This window comes from Hypanus sabinus, unplaced genomic scaffold, assembly GCF_030144855.1.
Source record: "Hypanus sabinus isolate sHypSab1 unplaced genomic scaffold, sHypSab1.hap1 scaffold_330, whole genome shotgun sequence".
In the NCBI taxonomy this organism is placed as follows: domain Eukaryota; kingdom Metazoa; phylum Chordata; class Chondrichthyes; order Myliobatiformes; family Dasyatidae; genus Hypanus; species Hypanus sabinus.
This window is the reverse complement of record NW_026781236.1, coordinates 295,348-308,324: the sequence shown is the minus strand read 5'-3', so window position 1 is coordinate 308,324 and position 12,977 is coordinate 295,348. Positions and strand designations below refer to the sequence as shown.

The window sequence follows — 12,977 nt, the reverse complement described above, 5'->3', positions numbered from 1 at the left end:
CCCTTAACAACCTTATATATTTCAATCGGATCCCCTCTCATCCTTCTAAATTCCAGTATTTTCAAGTCCAGTCGCTCCAATCTTTCAACATATGACAGTCCCGCCATCCCGGGAATCAACCTCGTGAACCTACGCTGCACTACCTCAATAGCAAGAATGTCCTCCCTCAAATTTGGAGACCAAAAATTAACAGAATACTCCAAGTGTGGTCTCACCAGGGCCCTGTAAAACTGCATAATAACCTTTTTGCTCCTATACTTAACTCACCTTGTTATGAAGGCCAACATGCCATTAGCTTTCTTCACTGCCTGCTGTACCTGCATGCTTACTTTCAGTGGCATTCTGATGAAAAAGGACGCCTAGATCTTGTTGTACCTCCCCTTTTCCTAACTTGACACCATTCAGATAGCAATCTGCCTTCCTTTTCTTGCCACCAAAATGGATAGCCTCACATTTATCCACATTAACCTGCATCTGCCATACATCTGCCCACTCACCAAACCTGTCCAAGTCACTCTGCATTCTCCCAACATCCTGCTCATATTTCACATTGTAACCCAATTTGGTGTCGTCTGCAAATTTGCTAATGTTACTTTTAATCCCTTCATCTAAATTTTAATCCCTTCATCTAAATCATTAATGTATATTGTAAATAGCTGCAGTCCCAGCGCCAAGCCTTGCGGTACCCCACTAGTCACTACCTGCCATTCTGAAAAGGACCCTTTAATCCCTACTCTTTGTTTCCTGTCAGCCAACCAATTTTCTATCCATGTTAGTACTCTACCCCCAATTCCATGTGCTCTACTTTTGCCCACTAATCTCCTATGTGGGACCTTATCAAATGTTTTCTGAAAGTCCAGGTACACTACATCCACTGGCTCTCGCTTGTTCGTTTTCATAGTTACATCCTCAAAAAATTCCAGAAGATTAGTCAAGCATGATTTCCCCTTCGTACATCCATGCTGACTCGCACTGATCCTGCTATTGCTATCCAGAACAACAGGAAAGTGGATGAAGGCAAGGCAATGTATATTGTTTACATGGGTTTTACTAATGCATTTGGAAAGGTCGCGCATGGGAGACTGATCCAGTAGGGTGAATTACTCGCATTCAGGATGAGGTATTAAATTGGATTAGACATTGGCTTTGTGGGAGAAGCCAGAGAGTGGTAGTAGAGGGTTGCCTCACTGACTGGAGGCCTGTAACTAGTAAACACAAAGTACACTTCAGATGCTGTGGTCAAATCAACACGTACAAACAAGCTGGAAGAACTCAACAGGTCGGACAGCATCCGTTGAAATGAACAGTCAACGTTTGGGCCAAGACCCTTCGTCAGGACTGAAGAAGGAGGTGGCAGGGGCCCCATAAAGAAAGTTGGGGGAGAGAGGTGATCGGAGGAGGGAGGAACCTCTCCCATTGGTATGAACATCGAATTCTCCAACTTCCGGTAATTCCCTCCCTCTCCCTTCCACCAACTTTCACTCTATCTCCTCTTCTAGCTGCCTATCACCTCTCTCATGATTCTGCCTTCTGCTACTACCCATAGTGCTTTCCAGCTTACATTCCTTCTTCATCTCTCCTGCCTATACCCTCCTGTTTCCCCTCCCCCACCCCTTGATCTTTCCTCTGATTGGTTTTCCACCCTGTCCCCACCTTCTTTATGGGGCCCCTGCCCCTTCCTTCTTCAGTCCTGACGAAGGGTCTCGGCCCAAAACGTTGACAGTTCATTTCAAAGGACGCTGCCCGACCTGCTGAGTTCATCCTGCTTGTTTGTACGTGTTGGCCTGTAACTAGTAGTGGGCCACAGAGATCGATCTGGGTCTTTTGATGTTTTCCATGTATCTCGGTGGTTTGGATGATAATGTGGTTAACTGGATCATCAAATCCGTGATTGTAACCAGGTTTGTGGTGCAGTGGGCAGTGAAGAAGGCTATCATGGCTTGCAGACGGATCTGCTTCTGCTGCAAAAAAAAAGCTAAAAAATGGCCAATGGAATTTAATGCAGAAAATGCGCGGCTTTACAATGTAGTTCTTCCACAGTGAACGGCAGGGCACTAAGGAATATAGCACCATAATGGGATATGGCAGCAGCAATGCTCCATTATTACTACTTTAAAGATTTACTAGAATGTTACCTGGGTTTCAGCACCTAAGTTACAGGGAAATGTTGAACAAGTTAGGTCTTTATTCTTTGGAGCGTAGAAGGTTGAGGGGGGACTTGATAGAGGTATTTAAAATTATGAGGTGATAGATCGAGTTGACGTTGATAGGCATTTTCCATTTAGAGTAGGCGATATTCAAACAAGAGGACATGATTTGACAGTTAGGGGGCAAAAGTTTAAGGGTAACATGAGGGGGGGGGGAATTTCTTTATTCAGAGAGTGGTATCTCTGTGGAACGAGCATCCAGTAGAAGTGGTAGAGGCATGTTCGGTATTGTCATTTAAAGTAAAATTGGATAGGTATCTGGACAAGAAATGAATGGTGGGGAGGTTATGTGCTGAGTGCAGACCAGTGGGACTAGGTGAGAGTAAGCGTTCGGCACGGACCAGAAGTGCCGAGATGGCATACCTCCGTGCTGTAATTGTTATATGGTTTTATATGGTTAATTCATGGGAAGTGGCGGCAGAAGCAGATAGGATCGCACAGAAAGCTTTAGTCCTATTGGCCTTCATAAATCAATTTACTAAGTACAGTGGACGGATGTTATGCTGAAGTTGTAAGACATTGGTAAGGCCTGATATTATCTGCAGTTTTTTGTTCACCTACCTTCAAGATAGATGCAAATGAGGCTTAAAGTGGACAGGGGAAATGGACAAGGATGTTGCAGGGGCTGGATGAACAAGTGAGGACTACATTCTTCAGAACATAGAAGAATGAGGGGAGACTGATAGAGGTAAACAAAATTATGAGCTCAAACAAGTCATTGACTCTGGTACGTTTTCTCTCTCACTGTACCTAGTGTAGTAAATGCCGGTTCTGTGTTCTTCGTGCTGGTTGTTGGAGTCCTGGGATCCAGCTGCAGCTCCTTGAAGACTGTGTGAGGGATCTGGAGCAGCACCTAGATGATCTTCAGCGTATCCGGGAGAATTGAAATGAATTGGCTTTATTACTTAGATCCTTCGTGGATATGAGGACTAAAAATCTTTACGTTACGTTTCCGTCGAAATGAGCAATCTGCAATTTAATTTAAAATAAATAGTATATTCAACACGATAGTCAACACAACATAAAAATACATTTGAGTCAGCATAAATTAAGCAGTCTGATGGCCTCGTGGAAGAAGCTGTTCCGGAGCCCTTTCGTCCCGGATTTTATGCTGCTGTACCATTTCAGGATGGTAGCAGATGGAAAAGTTTGTGGTCATGGTGACCCGGGTCCCCAATGATTCTTGGGGCCCTTTTTAACACACCTGTCTTTGTAAATGTCCTAAACTGTGGGAAGTTCACAACTACAGATATACTAGGCTGTCCGCGCCACTCTCTGCAGAGTCCTGCGAATTGAGGGAGGTACGGTTCCCATACCAGGCAGTGATGCATCCAGTCAGGATGCTCTCAATTGTGGCCCTGTAGAAAATCCTTAGAATATAGGTCCCCATTTCAATCTTTTCAATGGTCTGAGCTGGAAGAGCCACTGTGGTTCTTTTGTCACCACACAGCCAGTATGTACAGACCATTTGAGATACTCAGTGATGTTTATACCGAGGTACATGAGGCTCTTACCCTCTCAACCCCAGATCCAATGATATCAATAGGAGTTAGCATGTATCCATTTCTCCTGTAATCCACAACCAGCTCTTTTGTTTTTGTGAAATTGAGGGAGAGGTTGTTTTCTTGCACCACTGTTTCAGGGTGATAACCTCTTCCCTGTAGGCCACTTCGTTACTGTTTGAGATTAGGCCTATCAATGTAGTGTCGTCAGCAAATTTAATTAGCAGATTGGAGCTGTGGGCGGCAACACAGTCATGGGTGTACACGGGTTAATGGAGGAGGATTAGAACACAGCCCTGAGGAGCACCGGTGTTGAGGGGGGCCCACTGTTACCACCTGCCGGCGATCTGACAGGAAGACCAGGATCCAGCTACGCAAGGCAGGGTCAAGGCCGAGGTCTCTGAGCTTACTGTCCAGCCTGGAGGGAATTATGGTGTTAAATGCTGCAGTGCAAGAACAGTCGGTTGTGTCGGAAGGAAAATGGTTGAGGAGTCCAGTGTGGGTGGTAGCATGCTGCGGATGTAGTCATGGCCAAGCTCTCAAAGCATTGGCTTATCATTGAGGTGAGTGCGACAGGAGGCCAGTCGTTCAGACATGTTACCTTGGAGAATGTTTTGAAGCAGGATGCCACTCTACACTGGGAGCAGTAGAGTTGAAAAATGAACACACCTGCCAATGGATTCAGTGATGAAACCCAGGCTTAATGCTGTTGTCCCACTGAAATCTTAAGAAACATCAATCGAGCTTTTTTTTAAATGCGAGCGCACCCCACATGTGACGTCACACATGGGTTCCCCACACGGGGATCTGCCCTCATGTACGCGGTGCCTTACGTCACCCACGCACTACTGTGCTCGAGCTTGGTCGGTTTAACGGCTGAGCTACTATTCACGTGAACCACAACAGTCAATAGAGGGTTTATGAGCTGCACTAATACCATTGGTGCACAGCGATATCGATCACAGTTTGCACCACCCAATATTGGAGGCGGAACCACCAGGACTCCGATACTCCTGGTCGCGCACCGAACACCCGTCAAAGTGGAACAAATCAGAAAGTGAATATCCCGGTTTTTGGTTTATTTCCATTTCCCTCCGAGAGAAAAACTAAATCTGTAGCTGGCGTAACTGTGAAATAACGGCTGTTCACAATTTTCCGCAGACCTGCAAGCCACTGCTCCACGTGAACGTGTAGCTTCACCTTTCGGCCTTCCAGACAGGCAGTGAGATCCAGATCTGTCTCGTCCTCTCGTTGTGGATGGACAATATGGCTTTTTTCTGCAATATGGCAGTATGTTTCATTCCACTGTTTTGACCTCCCAAAGTGCAGCCAATATTGCGTAGGTAGATTACTTATTTATGTAAGGATTTAGATTTTCCCATTTATCTGAGCTTCTCATGTAAGTTTTCTCAGTTTTCCTTCAGAATTTCCAAATCAACAACCCAGTTAGTCGAATTTCCATCTGAAGTTCCAAAGCAGAGGCTCAGTCGTGTCCAGTAATTCCAGACAATTTAAATCGGGAATTTGTTTATAATTATCACGAACTGAGCTACAGTTAAAATATTGGCAAACATCACACTGTCTGTAAAAAAGCTGAAGATGAACAGAGGATGGCTTCTACAACAGGATAATGATCCTAAGCACACCTCAGAAGCCACAATAGTCTACCTCAAGAGGCATAAGCTGGAAGTTTTGCCATGGCCCTCAAAATCCCCCGACCTAAACATCATCGGAAATCTGTGTAGAGAGCTCAATAGAACAGTACATGCAGGACGGCTCAAGAATCTAACAGAACTAGAAGCCTTTTGCAAGGAAGAATGGAGGGAAGTCCCCCAACAAGAATTGAAAGACTCTTAACTGGCTAAAAAAAAGCGTTTACAGGCTATGATACTGGATAATGGGGTGTTACTATGTGCTGCCATGCAGGGTGCCCAAACTGTTGCTTCGGGCCCTATTCCTTTTTTATTATTCTGAAACTGTAAAAGATTGAAATAAAAGAGTAATCCTGCTTAAAATATTAAAGAAATGTGTAACCTTTAACTTCGTGCCTTTTGGAAATCAGGTAATCTTTCACTGGCTTAGCTATTCACAGTAAGAGAAATTTTGACCAGGGGTACCCACACGTTTTCATGCTACTGTAGTCATCACGAACTGAGCTGCAGTTAAAACTTGTCTAACATACCACAGGTCAATACATTACAACAGTACATTGAGCTGATTTATGACAAAACAATAAGTGTAACAAAGCATTATGGCCGCTGAATAGGTACAGTGCAGATAGACACTTGACGCAGGGTCATGTCGAGTTACATTGTGAGGTAGAGTCCATTTTATCATTCATTTGGCTTATAATCGCAGTCATGGAGCTCGGTTGTGCGCGGTTTAAGGCCTTTGTATCTCTTCCCTAATGGGCCCTGGATTTGCGGCGAGAATGTCCAGCTTGTGAGGATCTTTGAGTACATGGCCTGCTTTTCCGACGCTGGGAGATGTGTAGCAGGAATCCATGCAGGGAACGCTTGTTTCTCTGATATTCTCAGCGTAGACCGAAGTTCTCTGCAGTTCCTTGCAGTCATGGGCAGAGTAGTAGCCAGACGAAGGCGTGAAGTATCGACAAGAAGCTCAGAGACCTCGGCCTTCACCCTGCCCTGTGTAGCTGGATCCTGGACTTCCTGTTGATCACCGACAAGTAGTACGTGTGGGCTTCCTCACCTCTGCCCCTCTGACCCACAGGTGTCCCTCAGTGTTGCCTCTTTAGCCGCCTCCTTTACTCTCTGTGCACCCATAACTTGTGTCACCACCCACAGCTCCAATCTGCTAATTAAATTTGGGGATGATACTACACTGATCGACCGAATCCCAAACAATAACGAGGCAGCGTATAGAGAAGAAGTCATCACCCCGACACGGTGGTGTCAAGAAAATAACCTCCCCCCTCATTGTCACCAAAACAAAGGAGCTGGTTGTGGACGACACGAAGAATGGAGACAGGCTAACCCCTCTTGACATCAATGGATCTGGGGTTGAGAGGGTGAACAGCTTCAAGTTCCTCGGCAGAAATATCACCGATGATCTCACATTGTATGTACGTACTGGCTGTGTTGTGAAAAGAGCACAGCAGCGCCTCTTTCACCTCAGATGGTTGAAGAAATTGGTAGGGCACCCCAAATTCTCAGGAATATCTACAGTTGCACAATTGACAGCATCCTGACTGGCTGCATCACTGGTATGAGAACAGTAATTTCCTCTATTCCAGGACTCTGCAGAAAGTGGTGCGGACAGCCCAGCGCATCACTACATATAAACATCCCACTATTTGGACTTCTGCAGAGACTGATGTGTAAAAATGGCCGAGTCACACCAACCACAAACTGTTCCAGCTGCTGCCATCTGGGAAATGGTATCACTGCAGAAAAGCCAGGCCAAAAGGCTCCGGGATAGCTTCTTGCACCAGGCAATCAGACTGATTAATTCAAGCTGATACAATTATATTTCTATTTTATGTTGACTGACCTGTTGTAAATAGTATAAATTAGTTATAGTAAATCGTATAAACAATTTATTATAAATTACTATAAATTGCACGTTGCACATTTAGACGGAGACGAAACGTAAATATTTTTACTCCGCATGTATAAAGTCAATTCAATTCAATGCAGTCTCCTGCCCATCTGGGTCAACTTCTGCCCAGCCTGTATCTCACGACCTTAAAGATTTATATCAACCATCTTGATCAATCTTAGTTCACAGTGTCTGCCGCCACCTCAATTATATGTATCAACGATCTTGTTCAACCTCTGTCCAGTCTGTATCCCACCACCCCAATGATATATATCAACCATCTTGTTCAACCTCTGTCCAGACTGTATCCCACCACCTCAATGACATATATCAACCATCTTGTTCAACCTCTGTCCAACCTGTATCCCACCACCTCAATGATATATATCAACCATCTTGTTCAACCTCTGTCCAGACTGTATCCCACCACCTCAATGATATATATCAACCATCTTGTTCAACGTCGGTCCAGTCTGTATCCCACCACCTCAATGATATATATCAACCATCTTGTTCAACCTCTGTCCAGTCTGTATCCCACCACCCCAATGATATATATCAACCATCTTGTTCAACGTCGGTCCAGTCTGTATCCCACCACCTCAATGATATATATCAACCATCTTGTTCAACCTCTGTCCAGTCTGTATCCCACCACCTCAATGATATATATCAACCATCTTGTTCAACCTCTGTCCAGTCTGTATCCCACCCCCCCCCCCCAATGATATATATCAACCATCTTGTTCAACCTCTGTCCAGTCTGTATCCCACCCCCCCAATGATATATATCAACCATCTTGTTCAACCTCTGTCCAACCTGTATCCCACCAACTCAAACATATATATCAACCATCTTGTTCAACCTTCGTCCATTCTGTACCCCGCCGCCTCAAAGATATATAACAACCATCTTGTTCAATTTCTGTCCAGTCTGTATCTCACCAATGATGATATATCAACAATCTTTCTGCTACATTGTTTTCATTGTGAAGTATTTTGTCTCACTGGGTTATTCCTGAAATCGCTTTTTTGTTATCTGAACTACCAGAGGATTTATTTAATGTAGCATGAGCGGGAGAAAAGACACCATTACAATTTTATTTTCAACTTTCAACATTTGCCATGAGGAAACTTGCTGCATCTTTATCAGTCATTTTTGAAGAGTCACATTCTCCGTTGTTAGGGTAACAGCCCTTATGACCTGCAGGGATTGGCGAACATCTTTATCGCTCTGGTCAATATCCCTCAGGCAGAGTCAGTGGCCTCGGGATCAGATGTAACAGATTGATAGTGGGGTGGGATGGATGCTGTGAGTATTGAATGTGTCGACTGTACTAACCCTGTGTTGGAATGAAAAGAAAACTAATGAATGTGGGACTTACATTTGCGTACATTTGTTCAGGCCGTCACAAACATCTTGTAATCGGTCAATAGTTGTGCTTCATTTAAAGTAAAAAAGAGAAAATGCTGGAACCGTTCAGTTGATCAGTTCTGATACTGGGTTTTCAACAGTTTCTCTTTACACACATCCAATCTGATGTTCCGAGTTTCCAGCACTTTACTTTCAATTTTATATTAAACGTGTTTTATTCCTGTTAGCCTGCAGGAAATGTGATGTCCAATTTTGCTGGGCAAGATCTCATTTAACCATATAACCATATAACAATCACAGCACGGAAACAGGACTTCTCGGCCCTCCTAGTCCGTGCCGATCTCTTAATCTCACCTAGTCCCACCTACCCGCACTCAGCCCATAACCCTCCACTCCTTTCCTGTCCATATACCTATCCAATTTTACCTTAAATGGCATAACTGAACTGGCCTCTACTACTTCTACAGGAAGCTCATTCCACACAGCTATCACTCTCTGAGTAAAGAAATACCGTCTCGTGTTTCCCTTAAACTTTTACCCCCTAACTCGCAAATCATGTCCTCTCGTTTGAATCTCCCCTCCTCTCAATCGAAACAGACTATTCACGTCAACTCTATCTATCCCTCTCAAAATTTTAAATACCTCGATCAAATCCCCCCTCAACCTTCTACGCTCCAAAGAATAGAGACCTATAGGATAATGTTCTCTATAGGACCTATAGAGAACAATAGGATAATGATAAAATGTGTTCAGTTTAGCTGGTGGAGACAATGTGAAAGATTATACCCGCCTGCTGGTGCCCCGCGCCCAGGTTTTCCAGCCCGCTCTCTGGCTCAGTCAGAGGTTCATCAGGTTCCCGTTCTGCCACAGGTTGATGTCGGAGTGTTGGTGTTTGAACTCTGAATGGCCGAGACACTGCAGCACATTACTGGCGACAAGGACTCCTGGGCGAGCTGCTGAGTGAGCCGTTCCCTGGGAAACACTGGGCCTATGTAGCTATCAGTATCTCTGACCCAGTCAGGTTCCCGTTCTGCCACAGGTTGATGTCGGAGTGTTGCTGTTTGAACTCTGAATGGCCGAGACACTGCAGCACATTACTGGCGACAAGGAGTCCTGGGCGAGCTGCTGAGTGAGCCGTTACCTGGGAAACACTGGGCCTATGTAGCTATCAGTATCTCTGACCCAGTCAGGTTCCCGTTCTGCCACAGGTTGATGTCGGAGTGTTGCTGTTTGAACTCTGAATGGCCGAGACACTGCAGCACATTACTGGCGACAAGGAGTCCTGGGCGAGCTGCTGAGTGAGCTGTGACCTGGGAAACACTGGGCATTTAGACCTGTCAGTATCGGGGATTTGGCCCAGGTCAGTACTTCCACAGATGGGGGCTGGATGATCCTCCTTTCACAGTGAATCAGAAGGCTCGGGGCGTTGGGCATTGGTTGTGGGGAAATTTCTGATTACACCACTCGCTGTGAGATGTGCGGACCATGTGTGAGGATTCGGGGGTCGGTGAGTGGCAGATTCAGCTGTGTGACCCTGAGATATCACAGTTTTAGATCCAAGTCTGGGGTCTGAGAGGACAGCCTCGGAATAAACAAGCTTCCCTTTAAAACTGAGAGAAACTTCTTCAGCCAAAGAGTGATCGATCTGTGGAGTCTGTTGCAACAGATGGTGATTGGGGCTGTCACTGGGTATATTCACGGCAGAGGTTAATATATTATTGATCGCTAACTATTGTCATGTTTTGTTAGTCAGAACTGTGAGTATTATTGTAAACAGCACGTTAAAAGCCGACTTTACAATTTTAGATTCTTCGATTCAAAATGGCTGCAGTGTTAAACTTTATCATAATTAAACTCACAGCATACGATGTTGAGTTTGTTATTTTCCTTTTCGGTTATTTTTAGTGAGCCACTTCCTCTGTTTCCAGGGTAACGGCCCACTAGAGCTGCAAGAAGAGTTGCACATTTTTTTTTTTATCGCTCTGTGTTCACCGCCTCTCAGTGCAGAGACAGTGGCCTCAGGAGCAAATGCAACAGTATGATAGTGGGAGGAAAGGATACTGTGAGTATTGACTGTATAGAATAAACTGAGAAGATAGAAGTAGAGAAACATAGAGAACCCACAGCATAATACACTGGCCCTTCGCCCAGCAGTGCTCTCCCAAACATGAACCTACTTTAGAAATTTCCTAAGGTTACCCATCAGCCCTCTTCTTTTTATCTCCATGTACGTATCCAAAAGTCTCTTAAAAGGCCCTGTTATATCCGCCTCCACCACCGTCACCGGCAGCCCATTCCACGCACTCACCACTCTCTGAGTAAAAAACTTACCCCTTACATTGCCTCTGTACCTTCTCGCAAGCATCTTAAAATTGTGCCCTCTCGTGTAAACCATTTCAGCCCTGAGAAAAAGCCTCTGACTATCCACACGATCTATGCCAGTCATCATTCTATGCACCTCTATTAGGTCACCTCTCATCCTCCGTCGCTCCAAGAAGAAAAGGCCGAGTTCACTCACCCTATTCCCATAAGACATGCTCCACAATCCAGAGAAATCCTTGTAAATATCCTCTGCACCCTTTCTATGGCTTCCACATCCTTCCCGCAGTGAGGCGACCAGAACTGCACTCCAAGCACAGAACTCCAAGTGGGGTCTGACCAGGGTCCTATATAACAGTAAGATTACCTCTTGGCACTTGAACTCAATCACAAGTTTGATGAAGGCCAATACACCGTATGCCTTCTGAACCACACAGTCAGGCTGCGCAGCATTTTTGAGTGTCATATGGACTCAGACCCCAAGATCCCTCAGATTCTCCTCACTGCTAAGAGTCTTACCATTCATACTATATTCTGCCATCATATTTACCTTCTAAAGTGAACCACCTCACACTTATCTGGGTCGAACTCCCATCTTCCACTTCTCAGCCCAGTTTCGCTTCCAATCGGGGTCTCGCTATAACCTCGACAGCCCTCCAAACGATCCATAATACCCCTAACCTTTGTGTCATCAGTAAATGTACTAACCTATCCCTCCACTTCCTCATCCAGGTCCTTTATAAAACTTACGAAGAGAAGTAGTGCCAGAACGTATCCCTGAGGAACAGCCCTAGTCAGCGACGTCCAGGCAGAATATGAACCATCTACAAACAATTTTGCGTTCTGTGAGCAAGACATTTCTGAATCCACAAAGCAATGTCCGCTTGGATCCCATGCCTCCTTAATTTCTCAATAAGCCTTGCATGGGTTCCTCATCAAGTGCCTTGCTGAAATCCGTATACACTACATCTACTGCTCTACCTCTATAAATGTGTTTAGTCACATCCTCAGAAAATTCAATAAGGCCGGTAAGGCACAACCTGCCTTTGACAAAGCCAAGCTGTCTATTCGTAATAATTCCATGCCTCTCCAACTGTTCATAAATTCATGAAAAAGAGCATGTGAAGTTGAATTCCTTATTTCCTATTTTCAGTTAGTTCTGCTGAGCCAGTTCCTCCATCACCAGGGTGACAGCCCACCAAAGCTATAGAGTATTGAACATATTTATCGCTCTCTGGTCACCGCCCCTCACTGACCTCAGGAACCGGTGTGGGTGCCCGGATGCCTTGAACATTCACTGTATGGAATATATAACGTTTCTGTTGCAGTAAATGGATAACTAATGAATTTAGGGATTGCATTCATGCAAATCTGTTTAGGATGTCACAAACAGGGTTCAACAGGGATCACTCCCTCCACAATTCCCTTGTTCATTCATCTCTCCTCACTAATCTTCTTCCAGATACTTATCCCTGCATAAGCCTAAGTGCTACACCTGCCGTACCCCTCTTCCCTCACCTCCATTCAGAGACACAAAGCAGTCCTTCCGGGTGAGGCAACACTTCATCTCGAATCTATTGCTGGGGACATTTATTGTGTCCCGTGCTCCCATGCGGCCTCCTTTACATTGGTGAGACCCACCATCAATTGGGAGACCTTCATCGAGCATCTCTGTATCATCTGCCACAAGGGGGAATTTGCAGTGGCCGGACATTTTAATTCTGATTCCCATTCCGACGTTTCGATCAACTGCCTCCTCTTGTGTCAAGATGAGACCGCTCTTAGGGTGGAGGAGCAACACCTTAGTGATCGTCTTCACATAAAACAAACACAAAGGCCGGCAGATGTGTGGAGACGGAAGGGATCGAGGCAATGTGGATCGGACAGAAACATGTGGCTGAGATGGGAGAGCAGCCGCCATCTTGTTGATGGTTAAAGGGGCTGAATGGCCTCCTCCTGCTGTTTTTCACTTGGTGTTTCAGTGTTCCTGTCCAGTGACGCTCCGGAAGAATGTGA

The 12,977-nt window shown here is 45.1% G+C and overlaps 1 protein-coding gene across 1 annotated transcript in view; it reads right to left on the bottom strand.

Annotated features, from left to right (window-relative positions):
* LOC132388462 (NACHT, LRR and PYD domains-containing protein 3-like) overlaps positions 1–12,693 on the bottom strand; it is a 41,883-nt gene extending 29,190 nt beyond the window's left edge. The window contains exon 1 of the mRNA XM_059960806.1: positions 12,480–12,693. Coding sequence (XP_059816789.1) covers positions 12,480–12,693 — 214 coding nt within the window. The remainder of the gene's footprint in view (positions 1–12,479) is intronic.
* Between the last annotated feature and the right edge of the window lie 284 nt (positions 12,694–12,977).